The 26,713-nt window shown below is 44.3% G+C and overlaps 1 protein-coding gene across 2 annotated transcripts; it reads right to left on the minus strand.

The window, feature by feature from the left end:
• Positions 1-12,212: 12,212 nt before the first annotated feature.
• Positions 12,213-22,585, minus strand: LOC137304337 (tartrate-resistant acid phosphatase type 5-like). 2 transcript variants are annotated; one of them, XM_067972884.1, is made up of 7 exons: positions 22,154-22,585; positions 19,075-19,165; positions 17,833-18,032; positions 17,225-17,352; positions 16,930-17,127; positions 14,298-14,445; positions 12,213-13,498 (listed from the first exon to the last, which is right to left on the minus strand). In XM_067972884.1, the coding sequence occupies exons 2-7, from the start codon at positions 19,157-19,159 to the stop codon at positions 13,256-13,258; spliced, it is 1,002 nt and encodes a 333-aa protein (XP_067828985.1). In that variant the 5' UTR covers positions 19,160-19,165; positions 22,154-22,585; the 3' UTR covers positions 12,213-13,255. The 2 variants fall into 2 exon arrangements, with proteins under 2 accessions (XP_067828985.1, XP_067828986.1); XM_067972885.1 differs by lacking the exon at positions 22,154-22,585 and having other exon boundaries at positions 19,075-19,654.
• Positions 22,586-26,713: the final 4,128 nt, after the last annotated feature.

A 26,713-nucleotide genomic window follows, 5' to 3' on the forward strand; every position in this document is an offset into this window, starting at 1 on the left:
TCCCACCTTTCTACACATCCCATTGGATACCGCGCTCCTACCGTCACCGCTGATTGGCAACCGCTGCTGTCAATCATCAGCTGGTTTGGCGGGGCTAGGCCTTGCTGTCTGTCGCTGCGATTGTGATGTCATCGATCCGACCGTTAGATTTGAATTTGAAGCGCGCGGGGTTACAACACGGGGAGGGAAGATGGTGATCACCCGAATCCTGTCCCACGCCTGCCCTCCAGCCAGCCACCACCTTTCCCCTGCCCTCCAGCCAGCAGGTAGCCACTGTAAACCCTCTCCAAAACTATAAACATGGCTGAATGTTGCAAATGCTATATATGGGGGTGTGCCTCTAACTAGGGGCAGAGGAAGGTCCCTCACCTTCCCTTAATGGGGGTGAGCCCTCTCCCTCCCCTAAATGGAGGAGTACTGTAAGAAGCTCTATTTGTCCATTCTCTAATTTCTGTATGTTGTCCTGTTGTGGCCAGTCCACGTCACTGATATTCATTAGAGCAGCTAAGTTACATCTGGTAACTACAGGATGACTTGAGCCTGTCAGTTGGAAAAGAGGGTCTTACATTGGGAGGAATTGGCATCATCTGTGGCATAAACACAGAAAAAGGTAATGTGGGAATGGAGATACTATTGTCCAAATTACTGGCATCAAATTAGGGGGCTTGAGAACTGTGAAGAATTTAGGAGACTACTGGTTAGGGGAGTGGGCAGATAGCAGATGCAGAGAAATATGAAGCAAGACACCCCAAAATGGTAAATTTCTCAATGAAGATAGGCAGGTTTGAAAAAGCCATAAAAAGGGCAAATGAGATTGAGTGTCAGATACAGGGGCATTGAGAACAAAAGCAAGGAGGTGTTAATGAATCTGGACAAGATGTTGGTAAATTCACATCTGAAGTACTGTGCAGTTCTGGGCATGCTATTATAGAAAGGATAATGGTGCCACGGGAAAGGGGCGTCATCAGTTTACCAGGGTAATATTGAGACTGAGAGGATATTGTTATTATGAGATTTGAAAAATGAGGTCTGTGTTCACTGGAGTAGAGAAGGTTAAAAGGTATGTGTTCAAAGTTTTGAAACAATTTACCTTCTGGACAGAGAATCCAGTCGCATCCACGTTGAGTACATGCTCCATGGTGGGCTGCAGAGTGCTGATGCCGTTTACTAAAACACCACAGAAGCTGGAAGACTGCTCCATACAGTCAGATGTGGTACGGCAGCTCTTGGGCAGGCTGTCCAATGACTCGAGCGATTGCTGGTGCACGCGAGAGATCTTTCTGTGAATACTAGGCTATTAAAGCCTGCATCTCTTCAGCAGAGCTAGGATCTGAGCTTGCCCTCCACCCAACCAACCGTCTCCTGCTCTGTCCTTTCCAATATCACCAGCTCACTTGCTGAGTGATTCATCCTTGGCAGACCCCTCCAAGTCACGTCTAACCCACTTGGGGAGCCAATTTCTGTGCGGGTGCTTGGAGAGGATGGAGCAAATCACAGAGATTTTCCTGAGGGTGGTTCCCCCTCCACGCCTTGTGCTTTGGGGCCTGGGTCATGGGATGATCCTGAAAAAAGGGGAGAGGGACAAGGATCAGCAAGTAATAGGAAGGTGAATGGTAGCATATTGCAGATTGCCTGAGCAAAGAGAAAAGGTAAGTGAACCAGCCAGACACCCTGTTGCATGGTCTACAGCCTCACTGTGCCTGTAGCATCATATCCTGCCTGCCCCAGTGATCTCCAGTGCTTCCTCTGTCGAAAACTTAAACTTAATATTACTTATTCTATACAATGCATTAACTCCCAAACACTTAATTCAGACAAGCAAGAATTTATTAAGAAACTTGTACAAGTGGAAGAGAGTGCCTCAAACAATAGTTGAGGCTACGTCTTCGCTGAGTTCAAGAAACAGCTCACGTTTATACAGTTCAGTAACTACGCCCATCTGCTACAGAATATGGGCGTACACATACATTCTTTATTGGCTCAGGTAGTTGGTCAATCGAGTAGTGAGCCTGCCCCCTCCGTACATCCATAGCCCTTTATTATCTTGGCACGTAGGCCTCGTAAGCCTGAGCATTCTCATCCTTCCCACATTTCTGTCCTGGTTATCAGTAGGGCTGAAGTCAGTCTCAAGGCCACATGGCCTTTCAAGAAACTGTATTCTCATTATATTTTTGTAGTCAGCAATACCCTTATCTGTTAGGGGGGCCAGACGGTACTAAGCACCTGCTCAGCTAACTTAATTATCAACATACCAAAGCTTAAACGTAATTACACAATTGTGCTTCTCTGAAACTATTATGTGAGCTTTAAATTGAATTAGCTGGTCAGTTAATATGGTCAAATATCCATCATGCATTTCTACATTCGTGGGTTAGGTGTATTAGAGAGAGTTAATATGGTCAGGTATCTCTTTATGCATTTCCACACCTCCTCAATCTAACGGAGTAGATTGTGGGGGAGCCCAAACCTAGAGATCATAAATATGATAGTGATTAATAAATCCAACAGGGAATTTGGGAGAAACTTCTTTACCCAAAGAGTGGTAAGAATGTGGAATACACTACCACATGAATGGTTGAGGCAAATAGCATAGATGCTTTTAAGGGGAAAGCTAGATAAACACAAGGGAGAAAGGAATAGTAGGGTATGCTGATAGGGTTAGATGAAGTAGGGTGGGAGGAGGCTTGTGAGGAGCATAAACGCCAGCATAGACCAGTTGGGCCAAATGGCCTGTTTCTGTGCTGTAGACTCGATGTAACTCGATAGCCCCCTTCCCCCATTCTGGTTGTCACCAAGCAAAAGCAGAGTGCTGTTTGTTTCTGTTCTACAAATTCACGGAGTATAAGGAATAAATTAAATGAACTACAGGTTCAAATTCAAATTGGAGGCTATGACATGATAGCTATTACTGAGACATGGCTGCAGGATGGTCAGGATTGGGAACTAAATATACCGGGTTATAAGGTCTACAGGAGAGACAGGGAAAATGGAAGAGGGGGAGGAGTAGCCTTAGTGATTAGAGATAAAATCAATTCAATGATAAAGGAGGATATAACGAGAGGTAAGCAGCCAATAGAGACCTTATGGGTTGAATTGAGAAATAGGAAAGGATCTAAGACTATAGTGGGAGTTGTGTATAGGACCCCTGGCAGCAGCTCTGAAGTGCTAGATTGTATAAATGCAGAGATTAGACAAGCGTGTAAGAAAGGCATAGTGGTCTTAATGGGGGACTTTAACCTTCACATAGATTGGGGAAAGCAGACTAGCAACTGTCAGAAAGGTAGTGAATGTCTTGAGTGTGTTCGGGATAGTTTTCTACAGCAGTATGTCCTAGAGGCAACAAGGGGGCAAGTCATACTAGATTTAGTAATGAGTAATGAACCAGATTTAGTGAACAGCTTAACTGTGCATGAACATCTATCTAATAGTGATCATAACATGATCGAGTTCAATGTAGTGTTTGAAAGGGAAAAAAGTGAATCAGCTGCTAAGATTCTAGACTTGGGTAAGGCTGACTTCAATGGGATGAGACAGAGACTGTCCACAGTAAACTGGGCGAATCTGTTAATGGGTAAAACGACTGATGATCAGTGGGAAATGTTTAAAGAAACATTTAACGAAATATAGAACCGGTTTATACCCCTGAGGGGCAAGAACTCTTGCCAAAAAAAACAGCCATGGACAACTAAAGAGGTAAGGAACAGTATAAGACATAAGGAAAGGGCATACAAAAAGGCAAAAAATGGCACAGATCCTGGCGAATAGGAAAGATACAATGATCAACAAAGGGTCACAAAACAGATAGTAAGAGCTACAAAAAGAGAGTATGAAAAGAAACTTGCAAGGGATATCAAAACCAATATGAAGAACTTTTATAGTTATATTAGGAAAAAGAGGGTGGTCAGGAGCAGTGTTGGCCCCCTAAAAACTGAAAGTGGGGATATTGTCATTGACAATGGGGAAATGGTGGACATGTTGAATAATTACTTTGCGTCAGTATTTACAGTAGAAAAAGAGGATAGCAGGCCGGAAATCCCAAGAAAACTAATATTGAATTGGGGTCAGAGACTCGATAAAATTAACATAAGTAAAGCAACAGTAATGAAGAAAATAACAGCACTAAAGAGTGACAAATCCCCAGGACCAGATGGTTTCCATCCCAGGGTTTTAAAGGAAGTAGGTGAGCACATTGCAGATGCCCTAACTATAATCTTTCAAAGTTCTCTAGATTCAGGAACTGTCCCTCTAGATTGGAAAATTGCACATGTCACTCCACTTTTTAAGAAAGGAGAGGGAGGGAAACCGGGGATTTATAGACCAGTTAGCCTAACATCTGTTGTGAGGAAATTGCTGGTGTCTATAATTAAGGATAGGGTGACTGAACACCGAGAATTTTCAGTTAATCAGAGAGAGCCAGCATGGATTTGTGAAAGGTAGGTCGTGCCTGACAAACCTGATTGAATTTTTTGAAGAGGTGTCTAAAGTAGTGGACAGGGGAATGTCAATGGATGTTAGTTGTAAGGACTTCCAGAAGGCATTTGATAAGGTCCCACATAAGAGACTGTTAGCTAAGTTAGAAGCCCGTGGAATCGAGGGAAAAGTACGGACTTGGTTAGGAAATTGGCTGAGCAAAAGGCGACAGAGAGTAGGGATAATGGGTAAGTATTCACATTGGCAGGATGTGACTAGTGGAGTCCCGCAGGGATCTGTCTTGGGGCCTCAATTATTCACAATATTTATTAACAACTTAGATGAAGGCATAGAAAGTCTCATATCTAAGTTTGCCGATGACACAAAGATTGGTGGCATTGTAAGCAGTGGAGATGAAAACATAAAATTACAAAGGGATATTGATAGATTAGGTGAATGGGCAAAACTGTGGCAGATGGAATTCAATGTAGACAAATATGAGGTCATCCACTTTGGATCAAAAAAGGATAGAACATGGTACTTTCTAAATGGTAAAAAGTTAAAAACTGGATGTCCAACGGGACTTAGGGGTTCAGGTACATAGATCATTGAAGTGTCATGAACAGGTGCAGAAAATAACCAATAAGGCTAATGGAATGCTGGCCTTTGTATCCAGAGGACTGGAGTACAAGGGGCAGAAGTTATGCTGCAGCTATACAAAACCCTGGTTAGACCACACCTGGAGTACTGTGAGCAGTTCTGGGCTCCGCACCTTCGGAAGGACATATTGGCTTTGGAGGGAGTGCAGCGTAGGTTTACTAGAATGATACCTGGACTTCAAGGATTAAGTTACGAGGAGAGATTACACAAATTGGGGTTGTATTCTCTGGAGTTTCGAAGGTTAAGGGGTGATCTGATCGAAGTTTATAAGATATTAAGGGGAACAGATAGGATGGATAGAGAGAAACTATTTCCACTGGTTGGGGATTCTAGAAGTAGGCGGTACGTTCTAAAAATTAGAGCCAGACCTTTCAGGAGTGAGATTAGAAAACATTTCTACACACAGAGGGTGGTGGAAGTTTGGAACTCTTTTCCGCAAACGGCAATTGACACTAGCTCAATTGCTAAATTTAAATCTGAGATAGATAGCTTTTTGGCAACCAAAGGTATTAAGGGATATGGGCCAAAGGCAGGTATATGGAGCTCAATCACAGATCAGTCATGATCTTATCAAATGGCGGAGCAGGCACGAGGGGCTGAATGGCCTACTCCTGTTCCTATGTTCCTATGGAGGCAGCAGAAGATGAGTGTGTGAGTCGAATGAGAATGAGTTAGTGCAGTGTCATTGTGGTGGAAAAGCATGTGGAATGTGGGAGGGAAAGGTTTGAAGTGGTGGGGGGAAGTATTGCATTAATTTCTGGAGTGGGGATGTTTGTCTCTCCCACTATTCAATGATTCGACTTGACACCATATTGGTTATAGACTATATTATGTTACAATCCGTTAGCAGCAACTAACAATCGCTTTAACAGTATTACTCGCCTCTCATGATTGGACAGTCGGTACACCTGGCTCGTTGATGGTGATCTTCCCGATAGTTACACAGTGTTAGGCCAAAGGCCAGCATCGCTCCGCTGGATATGTCTAACTATCTGTTCCTCCTCCGACTGTGTTTCTGCTGCCTAAAAGCCAGCTTCTTATACTTTTACCTGCATGTACTGTTTAACAAAGGTCTCATAAATGGTGAGTTAATGATGTCAGTTCCTATATCCTGTGAAGATACCTCAATAGTGACAGAAGCATGACAAAAGTCACTAAATTAGCTGATGAGCCCCTCCCAGGGTTTACAGCCTTCCTGTCCAGCTGCATGATTTAGTTCAAAGAGCTCTAAAGATCAGAAGGGTCAGAAAGTCTTAGAAAGATTAGTATCTTTCCATTTTATTAAACTTTTAACCTCTTACTACCAGAGTTCATCTCCACCTGAATTAGCCTTGTCTAAATTTATCATTGTAAACAATTTTACAACACCAAGTTATAGTCCAGCAATTTTATTTTAACTTCACAAGCTTTCAGAGGCTTCCTCCTTCCTCAGGTAAATGTTTACCTGAGGAAGGAGGAAGCCTCCGAAAGCTTGTGAAGTTAAAATAAAATTGCTGGACTATAACTTGGTGTTGTAAAATTGTTTACAATTGTCAACCCCAGTCCATCACCGGCATCTCCACATCATAAATTTATCATATTTGAGGAATTCTCAAACCCATTATATTCTTACAGTGTGCTGTGGGAAGGAGGCATCCTGAGAAAAAGAGACAAGTCGTCCTCATTCTGACCTCTGCTGTCCACGTAAGGCAGCATCTGCCTGGACAGCCTCTGCCATTTGAGGGGTAGAGGAGCTGTCCCTGGGCCCTCCACCAGGACCTCCACTGTAGCATCACTAAATCATGATACCCTGCCTGGGGACACCTTTCACCTAAAGTTTGAAATTTGTGGGAGAAATATGAGAGAAATTAAAAGACGTGCCTGCTTTAAGTTTAAATGAGGCCCAAGCTACTGAGGCATAGAGTACAAAAGCAAGGATGTTATGGTAAGCGTTTATAAATCACTGGTTTGCCCTCAGCTAGAATATTGTGTCCAATTCTGGGCTTAGGAAGGATATCAAGGTCTTGAAGAGGATGTAGAGGAGATTTATTAGAATGGATGAGGGACTTCAGTTATATAGAGAGACAAGTGAAGCTGGGATTGTTCTCTAATAGAGATGTTCAAAATTGAGGGGTTTTGATAGAGTAGATAGGGAGAAATTATTTCCACTGGCAGGAGGGTCGGTACCCAGAGGACTCAGATTTAAGATAATTGGTAAAAAAGCCAGGAGAGATGAGATGTTTTTACTCAGCAAGTTGTTCTGATCTGGAATGCACTGCCTGAAAGGGTGGTGAAAGCAGATTCAATAGTAACTTTCAAAAGGGAATTGGATAAATACTTAATTAGTAATCTCACAGTAAATAATCCTCTGGGGAAGAGTGATCATAATATAAAATTTGACATTGCGTTTGAGAGTGACTTACTTAAGTCAGAAACTAGATGCTTAAACTTAAGTAAAGCCAATTACAAAGGTACGAGGGACGAGTTAGCTAAGGTAGATTGGGAAATTAAATTGAAGGGTATGATGGTTGAAAAGCAATGGCAAAAATTTAAAGAAATATTTCAATATTATCAACAAATATACATTCCATTGAGAAATAAAAACTCCACGGGAAAAGTGATCCACCCGTGGCTAACTAAAGAAGTTAAGGATAGTATTAGGTTAAAAGAAGAGGCTTATAATGTTGCCAAGAAGAGTAGTAAGCCTAAGGAGTGGGAGAGTTTTAGAAACCAGCAAAGGATGACCAAAATATTGATTAAAAAGAGAGAAAATAGAATATGAAAGTAAACTAGCAAGAAATATAAAAATGGATTACAAGAGCTTCTACAGGTATGTAAAAAAGAAGAGAGTAGCAAAAGTAAACATTGGTCCCTTAGAGGCTGTGACAGAAGAAATTATAATGGGGAATCAGGAAATGGCAGAGATGTTAAACAAATATTTTGTATCTGTCTTCACAGTAGAAGACACAAAAAGCATACCAGAAATAGTGGGGAACCAAAGGGCTAATGAGAGTGAGGAACTTAAAGTAATTATCAGTAGAGAAAAAGTACTTGACAAACTAATGGGACTAAAAGCCAATAAATCCCCTGGACCTGATGGCCTACATCTGAGGGTTCTAAAAGAGGTGGCTGCAGAGATAGCGGATGCATTGGTTATGATCTTCCAAAATTCCCTAAATTCTACAACGGTTCCAACTGATTGGAAGGTGGCAAATGTAACCCCGCTATTCGGGGAGGGAGAGAGAAAACGGGAAACTATAGGCCAGTTAGACTAACATCAGTCATCGGGAAAATGCTGGAATCCATTATTAAGGAAGTGGTAACAGGACACTTAGAACATCATAATATGATTAGGCAGAGTCAACATGGTTTTATGAAAGGGAAATCTAATTTGACAAAGTTAATAGAGTTTTTTGAGGATGTAACTAGCAGGGTAGATATGGGGGAGATCCAGTGGATGTAGTATATTTGGATTTTCAAAAGGCATTCGATAAGGTGCCACATAAAAGGTTGTTACATAAGATAAGGGCTCATGGGGTTGGGGGTAATATATTAGCATGGATAGAAGATTGGTTAACGGACAGAAAATAGAGTAGGGATAAACAGGTCATTTTCAGGTTGACAGGCTGTAACTAGTGGGGTACCGCAAGGATCAGTGCTTGGGCCTCAGCTATTTACAATTTATATTAATGTCTCAGATGAAAGGACCGAGTGTAATGTATCCAAGTTGGCTGATGATACAAAGCTAGGTGGGAAAGTAAGCTGTGAGGAGGACACAAAGAGTCTGCAAAGGGATATAGACAGGTTAAGTGAGTGGGCAAGAAGGTAGCAGATGGAGTATAATGTGGGGAAATGTGAGGTTATTCACTTTGGTAGGGAAAATAGAAAAACAGAATATTTTTTTAAATGGTGAGAAACTATTAAATGTTGGTGTCCTCGTACAAGAAACACAAAGTTAGCATGCAGGTATAGCAAGCAATTAGGAAGGCAAATGGCATATTGGCCTGTTTTGGTCTCCTTATCTAAGGAAGGTGCAACAAAGGCTCACTAGATTAATTCCTGGGATGAGAGGGTTGTCCTATGAGGAGAGGTTGAGTAGAATGAGCCTATATTCTCTGGAGTTTAGAAGTATGAGAGGTGATCTCATTGAAACATATAAGATTCTGAGGGGGCTTAACAAGATAGAGGCTGAGTGGTTGTTTCCCCTGGCTGGAGAATCTAGAACTAGAGGGCATAGTCGCAGGATAAGGGGTCGGCCATTTAAGACTGAGATGAGGAGGAATTTCTTCATGCAGAGGGTTGTGAATCTTTGGAATTCTCTACCCCATAGGGCTGCGGATGCTGAATCATTGAATATATTCAAGGCTGAGATATAAATTTTTGGACTCTAGGGGAATCAAGGGATATGGGGATGAGGCAGGAAAGTGAAGTTGAGGTTGAAGATCAGCCATGATCTGATTGAATGGTGGAACAGGCTCGAGGGGCCGTATGGCCGCCTACCTGCTCCTATTTCTTATGTTCTTAAAAGGGAAAAAATTGCAGGGCTATGGGAAACAGCAGGGGAATGGGACTAATGGGATAGATCTTTCAAAGAGCCGGCACTGGTGCAATGGGCCGAATGGCCGCCTTCTGTGCTGTATCATTTTGATTCTAAGTTCATCAACACCAGTCTCAAAATCCAAACTACAGCAGTTTCTTAATATAAGCAGCTTGTTAGACACTGTGTGTTTCTGGTACTTCCTCGTTTTATTTCAGCTTTGCATAATTTGAAGGTGTCCTTTTTAATCTTGACGGCTATTAAAATCACATGGGGAATGGCAGCTCAGTTCACAGCACCCCTTGTACAAATTCACAAAGCTGTAAGTAGACAGGGAGAACGTGGTTCCCTCTGGCATCGTTATGAAACAGAACCTTAGTGTCTTCTCCAGTACGGTATAGAACCATAGAAAAGATACAGCACAGAAGCGGGCCATTCGGCCCATCGTGTCCGCGCCGGCTCGAAGAACAACCAGGTGCCCATTCTAATTCCACCTTCCAGAACCCGGTCCGTAGCCCTGCAGCTTACAGCACGTTAGGTGCAGGTCCAGGTACTTTTTAAAAGAGTTGAGGGTCCCTACCTCGACCATTAATTTGGGCAGCGAATTCCATACACCCACCACCCTCTGGGTAAAAAGATTTTCCTCATGTCCCCTCTAATCCTTCCGCCAATCAGCTTAAATCTATGTCCTCTAGTTCTTCAACTCTCTGCTAGGGGAAACAGGTACTTCCTGTCTACTCTATCTGGGCCCCTCATAATTTTGTACACCTCAATCAAGTCTCTCCTCAGCCTCCTCTGCTCCAAGGAAAACAACCCCAGCCTATCCAATCTCTCCTCGTAGCTGCAATTTTCAAGCCCTGGCAACATTCTTGTAAATCTTCTCTGCACTCTATCCAGAGCAATTACGTCCTTCCTGTAATATGGTGACCAGAACTGCGCACAATACTCCAGCTGTGGCCTTACCAGTGTTTTATACAGTTCCATCATTACATCCCTGCTTTTGTATTCTATACCTCGGCTAATAACGGAGAGCATTCCGTATGCCTTCTTCACAACCTTATCTACCTGTACTGCCACCTTCAGGGACCTGTGCACATGGACTCCAAGGTCTCTTACTTCTACTACCCCTCTCAATATATTCCCGTTTACTGCGTATTCCCTTTTACTGTTTGTCCTCCCTAAGTGCATTACCTCACACTTCTCCGGGTTGAACTCCATTTGCCACTTTTCCGCCCACTCCACCAACCCATTGATATTGTCTTGGAGTCTACAGCCATCCTCTTCACTATCAACAACACGGCCAATTTTTATGTCATCTGCAAATTTGCCAATCATGCCCCCTACATTCAAGTCCAAATCATTAATATATACCACAAACAGCAAGGGACCCAACACTGAAGCCCTGTGGCACACCATTGGAAACGGATTTCCATTCGCAAAGACGTCCATTGACTTTTACCCTTTGTTTCCTGTTACTGAGCCAATTTTGGATCCAATTCGCCACATTTCCCTGTATCCCATGGGCTTTTACCTTTCTGACCAGTCTGCCATGTGGGACCTTGTCACATGCCGTACCAAAATCCATGTAGATAACATCCACTGCACTACTCTCATCAATCCTCCTTGTCACTTCCTCAAAGAATTTAATCAGATTTGTAAGGCATGACCTTCCCTGAACAAATCCATGCTGACTATCCCTGATTAAACCATGCCTTTCCAAGTGACAGTTTATCCTATCTCTCAGTATTGATTCTAATAGTTTGCCCACCACTGAGGTAAGACTGACCGGTCTATAATTATTCGGCCCTTCCCTCGTACCCTTTTTAAACAATGGTACTACGTTTGCAGTCTTCCAGTCCTCCGGTACCTCCCCTGTATCTAGTGAGGATTGGAAAATGATCCTCAGAGCATCCGCTATTTCCTCCCTGGCTTCCTTCAATAACCTAGGAAACAACGTGGCTTCCATATACCCCGGCTCCGCTCTGTACCTGGCTCTGCTGTGCACCGTTGGTCATGTGATCTCAACACACGTATTCGCATGGCATACGTGAGTACTTTAATCTTTTTGTGCGTTTGTTGGTGAAATAGTAAGACTAAAAGCAGTGTCTTTTGCTTGTTGAGTGCTTTACTTCCTTGGTTACTGAATGGTTGTAGATGTTTGTTAAGTAAATATACACTAGGTACCTTTATCTGTATTGTGTACGTGTAAACAGTGTGGCCGTAGCACAGTAGTTGCAAACTCTTAATTTCTGACTAATCGAGAAGCTTGTGAAGCTCAATAACTACTGTAGAAATGGTATGTTGTTGCTACTGTTCAATTTTTTGCTTAGAGTTATGACTGGTCTGAAACATGCAAGGTAAAAATATCAAGCAAAAAAAGAGCCAAGAAACCCCCAAAAATGTAATTGTGTGTTGTATTTGGTTTATGTACATATCTCGGAAGAGCTGGAGCCAGATGTATGAGGGGTCTGTGTACCCTGGGGAGCTCAGTACAGTGAGATGTCAGCACATGGACAGTGCCATATCAGGATGGTCTGATGCTGAGTTTGGGTGTAATGTGAAGATGTGTGAACCCTGCTATGCTCATATGTAATGCTAGGGAGGCTACAAAAATGACTTAGCAATATTAGATCATTACTTCAGTATTTATTCATAAACTTAGAAATCAAAAATCGTACAAAAGAATCCCAGAGAATTAGGTACTATTTACATCTGAAAACAGGTTTAAAAAACTTACAAAAAGTTCAGGTTTATCCAAATTCAAACATCAGAACAAGCATTCCAGGAGTGAATATACAACTTGTATCATTGTGACAGGTGTACCAACACAGAAGCTGTTGTTCTGTATTAGCATTCCTGTTTGCTGCTACATGTAGAGTAAGTGGTTGGGGTCTGTCTATGGATGAAACTCTGTCACTTGGTATTTCTCCAGTTCCAGCTGAAAATGTTGTGATAGGGAAGCCTATAGGGATACATCATCTTGCAGCGAGAGCCCTCCTGCTTTTTGCATGGAGTCCTCACTCTTCAGTGAGTAGATCCAGCAAGCACTGAGCTGGCTCCTGGAATTGAGAGTCACGGATCGCTGTCTGGATTGGCTGAATGTGGATGTACTGCCCCTTATTCCATTTGGTTGCCTTCACTCCAGCTCATTCTCTCTCATTCTGCTAGTTCCTTGACCCACCTGAGCCAAAGACCAAGAACAAATTTCTTCAACTTCAATCGGCATTGCTCTCTGTGCAAACAAAAACAAGTTTAATGTACCAATGTATTCCTGCCACATGCACCATATTATCTGAGTAGAGAATGGGTTCAAGAAATATAAATGTGAATGTAAACTTCTGAAAGTGTAATGAACAAAATGAAAGGAGTACTGAAGAATTACTGAGCTAGAAGGGAAGGAATCCTTAGCACTCCACTGTCTATGTGCAGGTATTAGCAGCAGGACCCAAAATTCTTGAGTCCGTGGGAGGTCGATGGATGTTACATTCAACAGAATTTGTGCCAATAAGAACTATCCTTCAGCAGACACCTGAAATTTAAACTTAAATGGAAGAGAGACATATTTAGAGTCAATTTTGTTAAATCTAAACACACAAAAACAAACAGTCAGGGGTCTCCTGCTTAGAGCTGTGCTTTGCTGTTTCTTTCAGTAATGTGTGACCAGATGCTTCATCTGTCTGACCGTCTAGGGATAGTGGCCTGATACAGGGATTTACCAAGGGCCTCTATGTAGGTGATGATCATCTGCTCCGGGTTGATCTCCACATAAGCAAAGCCCCCCAAAGAGCTGATGTCTGCATAGAAGAATTTCAGCCACCCTTTCGGAACTTGATGCCTGTGCTTCATTGAATATTCCATGAAATTTCCAGCTCCACTTAGGACGTAGCCAATCCCATCACTATCCTGAATAAACTGAAACAAGGGAAAATAGGAGAAAATTAAGAAAGTTGGGACATAATGAATCACATCCAATCCCTGATGTTTCAATATCAATGTATCTAGAGCCTCAATTGGACATTTATAGGCCCCCACTGCCGCTCACAATATTCATCACCTAGTGAGGTTGGGAGGGGAATCAATGGCTAAAGATATTCAACAAATCTGCCAGTTTAACATTTTGTGGGCTCATGATTCCCCCATTTACTCAGTGGATAACTGGCCCAGTATGGTAGTGATCCAAACAGATCAGAAGGTCCAAGGTTCCATCCTCAGTCTGTGCTGAGGTAGCTAAATCTCAACCAGGATAGTGATTAGGACATTACAGTTTGATTTCAGTGCCCCTGGACTAGGGAAGGGGAAAGATAGCCAGGATTCCCACCCCTGATCACTATCCAATGACCCTTGCTGGAAAATGCATTTATAGACAAGGGATGAAGACAGGATGGGGCTCAGCCAAGATTGTCCCATGGTCAGTCTGCTGACATATGGAGAATGGTCACTGGGGTGAGGTACCAGATGCTGGCCAGGCCAGGAACAATCAGCACACTCGAGAGGAGAAAATTTAAAAATCTTTTGAGGGTGCCTAGACTTCTTGGACACCGACACTGAGCACAAATAAAAAGTAATGTTCTCGGTAACATCTAGTATTCACACAGACACCATCACACCATGGTAATGCAAGCTCTTTGGGAGGTTGGGTGCGCAAACAGTTACATATATTGACCTCCATATCTCTGCATCGAAGGACTCGCCAGCATTAGCTGCTCCCTACCTGCAGGTTGTGGTCATGCCCACAGAAGTACGCACTGACCCTATACTGAGTGAGGAGAGGGTACAGCTTCTGTACCAGGCACCTGGTGGGTCCATGTTCAGCAATCGACCAAACTGGGTAGTGACCAGCAACAATCAGGAAGTCTGACCTGTAGAAAACAAGGAAGGGAGATGGTCACTTTAATCAGGAAAGAGAAGAACATAGAAGGAATTAAGAAAAACGAATGGCAAAACTGAATATCTTCAACCATTCCAGACACGCACACACAGCAACTTGCATAAAACACCCCAAGGCATTCATGTAGAGGGTGGACTGAGCGAGAGAAGACTTAGGAAAGTTGATTGAATGAAATCAAAGGTTTGATGTGGTAGGGAGACGAGTAGGAAGGTGAAGAGGTTTTGAGAGGGAGTTCCAGAGGGTATGGCCTAGATAGCTGAAAGCTGCCACCGTGAGGAGTCCACTGACTGGCCTTATGCGCAATCCCATCTTCGCCCCACCATTGGCAGCCATGCCTTCAGCTGTCTAAGCCCCATACTCTGGAATTTCCTCCCTAACCTCTCCCCTTCTCCACCTCCCTCTCCTTTTAAGACCCTCCTTAAACCCACCTCTTTGACCAAGCTTTTGGTCACCCCTCCTAATACCTCCTTTTGTTTCGGTGTCCATTTTTGTCTGCTTACACCTCTGAAGTGCCTTGGGACGTTTTCTACATTAAAGGCACTAAGAACATAAGAAATAGGAGCAGGAGTAGGCCATACAGCCCCTCAAGCCTACTCCACCATTCAATGAGATCATGGCTGATGTACATAAATGCAAGTTTTTCCTAGGAGGGGCCTAGAGTCAGACAGCAGTGGAGCATAGGCTGGGATTTGGGGCTAGAAGTTAAGTTAGTCAAAGCCATGGAAGGATTTGTAAACCAGGACAGGGATTTTGAATTTGGTGCATTGGGGGACAAAACCAGTGGAGGTTGGTGAGGACAGGGTTGACTCTGTTAATGGCAAAGTTGTGGATGAGTTGGAGTCCACGTAGGTTGGATCTCAGGAAGGCATTGGATAAGTTGAGTTGAGGTAAGGAAAGGGGATAAGGATTTTCAGCAGTGATAGAGGAGCTAGAGGCTGGGGAAGCACAATGTGGTGGAGGTGGAAGTAAGCAGTCATAGCGACATGGGATTATGGAATTCAGAACTGAACACTGGAGGCAGTGCCCTGTCTGCTTCAACCTAAACCAGCAGCCAAAGAGGGGGATGAAGATGGAGGCGAGGGTACAGATTTTTCGGTGAAAGTAAAATGGCTTTGGCTTACCTAATCTCCAGTTGGAGACACGCACACTTCTTACTTCTACATTTCTATGTTAATGCAGCTCCCATCCCATCAGGCAGGGTGTATACAGTGAACAGCTGCTATTTCTCCTGCCTCGGTATGTAATACATTTCTGTACCAATTCATTGTGAATACCTACTCAATGACTTTACCTAGAACACAGAGCACTGAGAATCCATCTCCAGGTCATGGGACAGGCAGGATATTTTGGAAAAGGATTCCTTGTATATTTTCTGCCATTTTTAAGACTGAGCACTGAAGAGTTAGTGGAAGCTACCTCCATTTTCATGGTCAAAATCGGATTTGCTAGAAATGTAGCATTTTTCTTCAATGTATTTTTTTTCTCCCAATTTACAACCACTGTTGTGAATGTGCTGACTCCCATAGTTCACATGCACCAGTCACTCTCCATTGGCTACCGCAACTGACCATTCTTCAAATATGAGCCGAGGCAGTGAGGTCAGCTGGACTTTCCACCATGAAGAGGACATCACAATTGAGCCTGACCCTGCTCTCACTTGGTGTCCATCCATCCACTTTCCAGCAGGATAACAATCGGAAGCAGGAACCCTAGCTGATCTTTTTCTCCTTCCTTGTTAGGGGCTCTGAGACCAATTGTATGCCCCAGCATCTGTCCCGGCTGAGATCAGCTAACTCAGCACAGACTAGATGATGAACCCGGGACGTTCTGGTCTGGTGTGGCTTACTTGGTACCACACTGGCTGGCATATTTAATAATTTAGCCGTCGGGAAAAAAAGGGGGCATGTTTAAGAGAAGCTTCAGTGATTCTTCTGCCCAAGTTCCCAGCTTTTTAAAAAAAATGCATTAAACTTGTGAACTGTTGTCAGCCTTGGCTCAGTGATAGAACTCTTGCCTCGGAGTCAGAAGGTCATGGGTTCAAGCCCCACCCCTAGACTTGAGCACATGATGTCAGTACAGTACTGAGAGTATGGTTCTAGTACTATATTGTTTGAGATGCTGTCTTTTGTACGAGATGTTAAATCGAGCCCCATCTGCCTATTCAGGTGGACGTTGGCACCCTTTGAAGAGGAGCAGGACTCTTCCAGTGACCTGACCAACATTTATTCCTCAACCAATAACTGGCAATTTATCATTATGTGATAATTGGCTGCCGTGTTCGTCTACTTAAGTGACTGCATTTCAAAGGTTATTAATTGGCTGTGAAGCACTTTGAGATATTCTGAGGGCATGAAAGGTGCTATATAAATACAAGTGTTTTTCTTTACACAAACAGCCAGACAACATTGCAGATTTACAGCACAGCTTCACAGGGAAGAGTGCATTGTGTACATACCTGGAATTCTTCAGCTTGTCCTGGACCCACTCCAGTTGTGTGTTAGCTACACTATAATCCTTGGGTGCTTCTGGTTCCCTCCCCTGGAAGTCATCAGAATTTCCACAGAGCAGGACAGTGTCCAACATCAGGATTGTAACGGTGGTGTTGGAGCCTGCGATGGTGAAATTCAGGTCATAGTAGTAATGTGGAAAATTCCTGGAAGTAAAACCATGTAACGTTTAGAGTGAAATGCATCAGAAACAGCAGTGATGTTGGAGAAATGGGAAACTGCAGGAAACTTAACCCGTCTCACCATCTTTTGGAAACTTTGGAATATTCGATCTGTGCAGCTACATTGCCCGAGTGATCATGGTTTCCTGCTACAACAAACCAGGGCACGTCCTTCAGTGACTCGGCAGAAAAGATTTCCTCAAATGTTTCCTGTGATCACAAAGAACACTGCAACCTCTGATTATCGATCTATTGGCCTCAAACAAACCTCAGCCTTGTGAGCCTTTGAAGCAGATACCATCCCATACCACGGTTCAATACTGACTCCACACAACCCCAACCCCACTCCTTCAGGTTGCTCATTTGTGGGACATTTGTGCCATCAAGCTGTGATTCAATTGGAAGGAAAAATGAATATGCAGCTGTTTCTCACTAATGGAAAGATCTGGGGTTTAAAGTCTGATCTCCAGTGACATGTTTGGGGCAGTGCCAGGTGCTCACAGAAGTTCCTGCCACCCTGCACAACACCAACCCATTTTAGTGGCTCTTTTTAAGCTCTGTTAGCAGAGGACTGATGGACATTAATCGGCCAATTAACCCCACCCGCAGCTCAGTACACAGGCCCAGCCATAAACCGCTACCTGCCTTCTCCTGGTGAGTATGAGGAAAATGAGAATTAGGTAACATTACCTGAAATCTTTTATCAGTTACATCGTTAACGCCATCGAAATAAAAGTTATCCCCCAGAGACAGAACAAAGTCGGTGCCCATCGTCTCAGCTACAACACCCATTTGTTGAGCAGTACTTTTCTCCACAGGTGTCGTATATGGTGAATACGGGAGCCCACCCCAATCACCAAGTGCCAAGAAACGGATAGATTTGGAGTTACCTAGGAAGAGATCAGGTGGTACAAGGTTACATAGCATCACAAAGATTGTACAAAGATAGTACCAAATTAGCAGACATCAATTGAAGAGCTAGTACCGGCATAGGTTTGATGGGCCGAATGGCCGTGTTCTTTGCTGTAATTTCTATGACTCGTTCACAGAGTGGTGGTAACATTTATTTAAAGGTAATCTTTTTATTTAGTGGCTTAAACTCATTACCTCCTTCCACCAACTCTCTTTCTCCCCCACCTCCAGAATTTGCATGCTGCACAAATTCCCAGATTGAACAATTGTGAATTTCCCTGGATTGTGTGATTTGGAACATCAGACTAAATGTTACAGCAAAGGACCATTTCACTAGTGCCCATCTTCAAGGTGAAACTCAAAGCACAAGCATTGAGCAAACAGGTTTAATCTGAGCTGTCAAGTTCAAAGCCTCCCAATCTGCAGGAAATTCAGAACACGCACTCCATCACACCAGGAATTAAATAAAGAATAACAGATTCCCTCTGTGCTGAACCTCCAGCCAAATACCTCGACCCCCCTCAGCAGCATGACCAGAAGCTTGCATCCCTTGTTAAGCATCCGAACAGGAAATGAATTGCTTCAGCTGGCCCAGGAATATCTTGAATTGGGTGGAGCCTCACAAACCCTTGAACAAGCCCAAGGACACCAGGAAGAGGGTGAAGCCTCACATCCTCATGCAGGCCTGTGACACCATGAAAAGTGAGAAGCTCTCTACACTTTCACTTATCTGAGCCTCCACCTGTATCTTCAATCCCAGTCTGTAGTGTATAATGCATCTCTGCATAACTTCCACTGCTAAGCTGGAGGTGGCAGTTCAGAATATCGTAGCCCAGCCTTATTGCTGCATGGAGCCAGAATACGAACAAACCACTCACATACAACACGAAGCACAATGCCTGGCAGAAACCTGCATAGCTTTAAATGTCCCCCAGCTTATCGCACCAAGGCTGTACATTGCCTGTCAGTAACACGTGCGTGTTAGCAGCATCACCACCCAGAAAAATGAGCAACTCTTACCTATTTCAGCAGCGGGGCTGGGGCCTGATGTCACGGGCTGAAGTATGGTCGAGAGCATTGCTGCGATGCTCAGAAAAACTGCCATCTGAAACTGATATACAATGCAGCTAATAACTCAGTGGAAGGCACCCAAAATGGGAATCCAACAACTCAGGGTCTTTCCCACCCTCCCTGTAGGCTGTAGGCAACTATTTGAATGTGCACATTTCCTGTGATTTGCAGCAGACTAACAGATACAATTCCTGGAATTATTTGTGGCTGATTCTAGTTGTTAGGATTTTACTCCAGTGACCTGTGTTTCTGACTGGTTCTTCTCAAGCAGTCCAGTCTAGTCCGGGGTAAAGGTTTCGGACTCTGCCCCGGAACAGGCTTTAACTTGCTTTGTTTATGCTTTAATCACATCCCAAGGTGAATGACTCAGCTTCCTGAATAATTCCTGCTGACTCGAGTGCTGCTTTCCTAAATGTTGGGCATTGTGTCACTTTTCATTTCAGATACCCAATGTCAGCATTGAGGAACTTAGGAACAGCAGTAGGCCATTCAGCCCCTTGAGCCTGTTCCACCATCCAATTGGATCATGGCTGATCTGCACCTCAACTCCACTTGTCCAACGTTGAGCCATATCCCTTGATACCCTTACCCTACAAAAATCTATCGATTTCAATCTTGAAAACTGCATTTGATCCACAGCCTTTTGAGGGGGGAAGTGAGTTCCAGATTTCCACTACCCTTTGTGTGAAGAACTGCTTCCTGATTTCACTCCTAATCGGCCTAGCTCTAATTTTAAGATTATGCCCCTCTGTTCTGGACTCCCACACCAGAGGAAGTAGTTTCTCTTTATCTACTCTATTGAATCACTTTATCATTTTAAACACCTCAATTAGATCACCCCTCAACTCAAGGGAATACAAGCCAAGTTTATGCAATCTCTTCTCATAATTTAACCCTTTAAGCCCTGGTATCAATCTAGTGAAATTTTTTTTATTCATTCATGGGATATGGGCGTCGCTGGCAAGGCCAGCATTTATTGCCCATCCTTAATTGCCCTTGAAGATGGTGGTGAGCCACCTTCTTGAACCGTTGCAGTCCGTGGCGGGGACAGTATACAGAAAATGCTGGAAACACACATCTGTGGAGAGAGAATCAGAGTTAATGATTCTCGTTGCAGTCCGTGTGATGAAGGTACTCCCCATCTGCTGTACCCCTCCATAGCCAATATATATTTCCTGAGACAAAAGCAAAATACTGTGGACATTGCCATCCATCCTATCACATCCCTTTTGTTCTCTTCTTCCCCCTCCCCCACCCTTTGCCCTGGCTCTGTATTTGCTTAAAAGCTGTTCCTCTCTAACATCTTCCAGTTTTGATGAAAGATCATCAACCTGAAACATTAACTCTGATTCTCTCTCCACAGATGTGTGTTTCCAGCATTTTCTGTATACTGTCCCCGCCGCGTATAGCGAACATGATTTGCCCGCTATACACGCTGGCCGGTGTAACAAACGATGATGTGAAGTAATGGAGGTATAGAAGAACTGCGGCTAATTCTCTTCAGCACGTACAGAGGGCGATTCTGAATCCTGCACTGAGAACCGATGAATCTGTCAACTTTGCTGAGATTGAAGTCCTGGAACTGTCACGTGTCTGTAGGAGGGTGAGTTAAACAGGCCAATTGCGCTTTCATCTTAAAATGGTGCCGGAATTGTCACCTCAATTCTTTATTTTTAAGTTGGATCATATGTAACCCCAATGAGAAAAAACCTCTTTCCAAAGTTTAAAACGGAGCCAGCGAGAAGGGCTCGCAGGAGTTCTGGAGACCACGGGGGTTGGGACTTAATGACAAGTAATCACAAGGTGTGAACAGCTGACTGAACTGCACGAAAGAGCCAGCCTGCTTAATATGGTTTAAGCGGCGCCATTGTAATTTGCCCGATATAGGCGGCTGTCCGGGATAAATGGGGACGGGGTAAGTGGTGGGGACTATATATTTCCTGAGGTTCGGAACCCAAAACTGAACACAGTACTCCAGATGGGGGCCTGGTGAAGGCTCTGTACAACTGAAGCATCACTTCCTCCCCTTTGTATTCCAGCCCCACTTGAGATAAAGGCGAACATTCTTTTATACTTTTTGTACCTGTCTACTAGCTTTTAATGATTTGTGTACCTGGACACCCAAATCCCTTTGATCCCAGGGAGAGGTGTAGAAGGAGCATTACTCTGCATCGAGCCCATGCTGTACCTCCCAGATGCACAGTAGAGCTCCATCAACACAATCCCATCAAACACTCCCAATCAGGTACAACACTGGTAAAACTCATTCTGCCCAGCCTCAGAAGACCACCCCTAATGTACTAGTCATATTTTTACATTTTTCACCAGTCACCCTGCACAAGACTGACACTTTAGTGCCAGTGGTCCTGTCCCATTAGGAACTAAATTGAGTATCAACTTGGCTCAGTGGGTAGCACTCTTGCCTATTAAGTCAGAAGATCCTGGGTTCAAGTCCCACTCTAGGGACTTGAGCGCACAACATGGACCGACAGTACTGAGGGGGTGCTGCATTGTTGGAGGCGAGATAAAACCGAGCCTCTATCTGCCTGTTGAGCAAGATGTAAAAGATCCCATTACAAAACCAAACTTCCAAAGTAATCCGTTGGTTGTGAAGTCCCGAGAAGATGAAAGGTGCCAAATTTTTCTTTCCTGATACTGCCCCAAACTCATGCCCGCTGATAGAGAGAGAAAGCTTTTTTTACCCATTAGTCTGGGTCGGTTACAACCCCAGCTACTCACAAACTGCAGCACGGAGCTCCCAGCGACCTTTCGCTTCCCTCTGGTTTATAGGGTTCGTGTCACTGAGCCAGGCACTGGTGCTCGTGCGTGTATGGAAACTTCTATTTGGAACAAGTTTGAAACCAGATAAACCACTTCCATGGACTGGTTCCCTAAAACCAATAATCTCCGAGTTTCAGCAATAATCATCTGAGACTGTGTCAATTCACTCCCATCTCAAGCCCAACTCCCATCTAATAAACCCGACCCGGCACCGCCGCCCCCTTAAAATACCTTCAACCCCACTCACTTCTCAGAGCCGCACCGAACGGTATAAATCCAACCCCAAGCGCTGTGGTCCCGGGCTCTCGCCGGCTGTGAGTGCCTCTCCAGGTCCCAGCTCCTTTATAAAGGATCCAGTGTTGATCACGCCGATTCCACGCGGTCTGTGCGCTGCATCAATACCCAGGTAATAGCCCCGATATCTGTGCCCGATAAACATTCACAGATCCAAGCAGAACTAAACGTAGGCCTCCGCCTCCCCACAGGTACCCCGCCAGCAGCAAAGTCCGGACAACCAGTCCCTTTATGGGAGTTGACAGCAGAAACTTAGCAACAGTGAAGATCCGGTCTGTTAACTTCCCCAAACCTCTAGGGTGCATCGCCGCCTCACGGCCAACACAGGGCACTGTTAGACAAACCTCGCCTGGTGTGGTAATGAGCCACACAGTACAGGGGGGCCATGTTCCATTCCTGGTCTGTGCTGCGGTCGCTGATTGGGGAGCTGCAAATGGTCTCAATGCTCCTGGTTAGGGAGAGGCTTCTGCTGCCCCGATCACTGTCTGGTGACATCTGCTGGGGATGTGGTCCTCCAGTGAAAGCACAGTGAGACTCAACTGTGTTCCTTCTTACAGTTGAATATCCAGCCCACACTCACTTGCGGGGAGGTTTGCTAGCACTGTTGGGGGGGGTTTAAACTAACTTGGCAGGGGGATGGGATACAGAGTGGAGCTACAATAGGGGGTGATGTGCAGCCATATATAGAGAAAAAAACAAGTCAGCTTGGAAGACAGGGCAAATATGTGAGGGCAAGGCTGGATGGCATCTATTTTAACGCAAGGAGTCTTGCGAATAAGGTGGATGAACTGAAGGTGTTGATAAACACATGGGAGTATGATATTGTTGCTGTCACAGAGACATGGTTGAGGGAGGGGCAAGACTGGCAGCTCAATATTCCGGGGTACAGAATCTTCAGGCGAGACAGAGGGGGAGGTATAAGAGGAGGGGGGGGTCGCAATATTAATTAAAGAATCAATTACTGCCATAAGGAGGGATGATATATTAGCAGGTTCCTCTAATGAGGCCATATGGGTGGAGCTTAAAAACAAAAAGGGGGCAAGCACTTTGATGGGAGTGTACTATAGGCCCCCAAACAGTCAGGGGGAGATAGAGGAACAGATATGTAGGCAAATCTCAGAAAATTGTGCAAATAATAGGGTAATAATAGTGGGGGATTTCAACTTCCCCAATATTAACTGGGATACTCAGAGTATAAAAGGCTTAGAGGGTACGAAATTCTTAACGTGCATCCAGGAGAGCTTTTTGAGGCAGCATGTAGAAAGTCCTACAAGAGAGGGAGCGGTACTGGACCTAATTCTAGGGAATGTGGCCGGCCAAGTGGAAGAAGTGCTAGTAGGTGAGCACTTTGGTGACAGTGACCATAATTCGGTGAGATTTAAGGTGGTCATGGAAAAGGACAGGGAGGGGCCGGAAATAAAGGTTCTAAATTGGGGGAAGGCCGATTTTAATAGGATAAGGCAGGATCTGGCCAAAATGGACTGGGATCAGCTACTTGTAGGAAAATCCGCATCGGAGCAATGGGAGTCTTTCAGAAGGGAGATTGAGACCATACAATGGCAACATGTTCCCGTAAAGGTCAAGGGTGGTTCCAAGAACTCCAGGGAACCTTGGATGTCAGGGGATATACGAGAATGGATTAGGAAAAAAAGGAGGGCTTTTGGCAGATACAAAAGGCTAAAGACGGAGGAAACCCTAGAGGAGTACAAAAAGTGCAGGGGGATACTTAAAAAAGAAATTAGGAGATCAAGGAGGGGCCATGAAATAACACTGGCGAGCAAAATAAAGGAAAATCTTAAGATGTTTTATAAGTATATTAAGGGTAAGAGGATGACTAGGGAAAAAATAGGGCCCATTAGGGACAAAAATGGCAATCTGTGTGTGGAGCCGGCAGATGTAGGAGGGGTTCTAAATGAATTTTTTGCATCTGTTTTCACTATGGAGAAGGACGATGTAGACATAGAAATACGGCAGGGGGACTGTGATATACTCGAACATATTAACATCGAGCGGGAGGAGGTATTGGCGGTTTTAGCAGGCCTAAAAAATGGATAAATCCCAGGCCCGGACGAAATGTATCCCAGGCTACTGTGAGGCAAAGGAGGAGATTGCGGGGGCTCTAACACATATATTCAGAACCTCTCTGGCCACAGGGGATATGCCAGAGGACTGGAGAACCGCTAATGTAGTACCATTATTCAAGAAGGGGAGTAGGGAAAAACCGGGGAACTACAGGCCAGTGAGCCTAACATCAGTGGTAGGAAAATTATTGGAAAAAATTCTGAAGGACAAAATTAGTCTCCACTTGGAGAAGCAAGGATTAATCAGGGATAGTCAACATGGCTTTGTCAAGGGAAGATCATGTCTGACTAATTTGATTGAATTTTTTGAGGGGGTGACTAGGCGTGTGGATGAGGGTAACGCAGTGGATGTGGTATACATGGATTTCAGTAAGGCCTTCGATAAAGTCCCCCACAGGAGACTGGTCAAGAAGGTACGAGCCCATGGAATCCAGGGTGCCTTGGCACTTTGGATACAAAACTGGCTTAGTGGCAGAATTTCGAGGATTTCATTTCCACATCGTTCACCTGAGGAAGGAGGTAGCCTCCGAAAGCTTGTGAATTTAAAATAAAATTGCTGGACTATAACTTGGTGTTGTAAAATTGTTTACAATTAGTGGCAGAAGGCAGAGGGTGATGGTCGAAGGTTGTTTTTGTGACTGGAAGCCTGTGGCCAGTGGGGTACCACAGGGATCGGTGCTGGGTCCCTTGCTGTTTGTGGTCCACATTAACGACTTGGATATGAATGTAAAAGGTATGATCAGTAAGTTCGCTGATGATACAAAGATTGGTAGGGTGGTAAATAGCGAGGAGGATAGCCTCAGTCTGCAGGACGATATAGATGGGTTGGTCAGATGGGCGGAACAGTGGCAAATGGAATTTAACCCGGAAAAGTGCGAGGTAATGCACTTTGGAGGGACTAACAAGGCAAGGGAATACACAATGAATGGGAGGACCCTAGGCAAGACAGAGGGTCAGAGGGATCTTGGTGTGCAAGTTCACAGATCCCTGAAGGCGGCGGAACAGGTAGATAAGGTGGTAAAGAAGGCATATGGGATACTTGTTTTTATTAGCCGAGGCATAGAATATAAGAGCAAGGAGGTTATGATGGAGCTGTATAAAACACTGGTTAGGCCACAGCTGGAGTACTGTGTGCAGTTCTGGTCGCCACACTACAGGAAGGATGTGATCGCTTTGGAGAGGGTGCAGAGGAGATTCACCAGGATGTTACCAGGGCTGGAGCGCTTCAGCTATGAAGAGAGACTGGGAAGATTGGGTTTGTTTTCCTTGGAGCAGAGGAGGCTGAGGGGGGACATGATTGAGGTGTACAAAATTATGAGGGGCACAGATAGGATGGATACTAAGGAGCTTTTTCCCTTCGTTGAGGGTTCTATAACAAGGGGACATAGATTCAAGGTAAAAGGCGGGAGGTTTAGAGGGGATTTGAGAAAGAACTTTTTCACCCAGAGGGTGGTTGGAGTCTGGAACTCACTGCCTGAAAGGGTTGTGGAGGCAGGAACCCTCACAACATTCAAGAAGCATTTGGATGAGCACTTGAAATGCCATAGCATACAAGGCTACGGACCAAATGCTGGAATATGGGATTAGAGTAGACGGGGCTGATGGCCGGCGCGGACACGATGGGCCGAAGGGCCTCTATCCGTGCTGTATAACTCTATGACTCTATGAAGAATGGCATTTGATTTCAGTACTGCTTGGTGACTTATGCCTGTATAGTGAACCCAGCAAGAATCAACATCTTAGGAGAGGAGGGGAGAAAAGAGATTCAGCCAAAATCTATTAAATTCTTGATATTCCACTGGACACCATAGAAACGATGGCCTGAGATAAAATATTGTTTGTTGCAGTATCGATATTGGTCACTCATATTTAATAACTAATTCCATCTCATGGAAGATAGAAACCCCCAAAATGTTTTATAAATACATAAAGAGTAAGAAGATAACTAAAGAAAGAGTAGGGCCTATTAGAGACCAAAAAGATAACCTATGTGTGGAGGCGGAAGATGTGGGTATGGTTCTTAATGAATACTTTGCCATCTGTCCTCACAAAAGAGGGGGATGATGCAGAGATTGTAGTTGAGGAGGAGGAGGAGGAGGAGGAGGAGGAGGAGGAGGAGTGTGAAATATTGGATGGGATAAACATAGTGAGAGAGAAAGTATTAAAGGTTTTAGCATCTTTGAAAGTAGATAAATCGCCAGGCCTGGATGAAATGTATACCAGGAGAAGCAAGGGAGGAAATAGCGGAGGCTCTGACCATCGTTTTCCAATCCTCTCTGGATACAGGTGCGGTGCCGGAGGATTGGAGGACTGGTAACGTTGTACCATTGTTTAAAAAGGGAGAAAAAGATAGACCGAGTAATTATAGGCCAGCCAGTCCAACCTCGGTGGTGGGCAAATTATTGGAATCAATTCTGAGGGACAGCATAAAT

The sequence above is a fragment of the Heptranchias perlo genome, chromosome 37 (assembly GCF_035084215.1).
Source record: "Heptranchias perlo isolate sHepPer1 chromosome 37, sHepPer1.hap1, whole genome shotgun sequence".
Taxonomy (NCBI): domain Eukaryota; kingdom Metazoa; phylum Chordata; class Chondrichthyes; order Hexanchiformes; family Hexanchidae; genus Heptranchias; species Heptranchias perlo.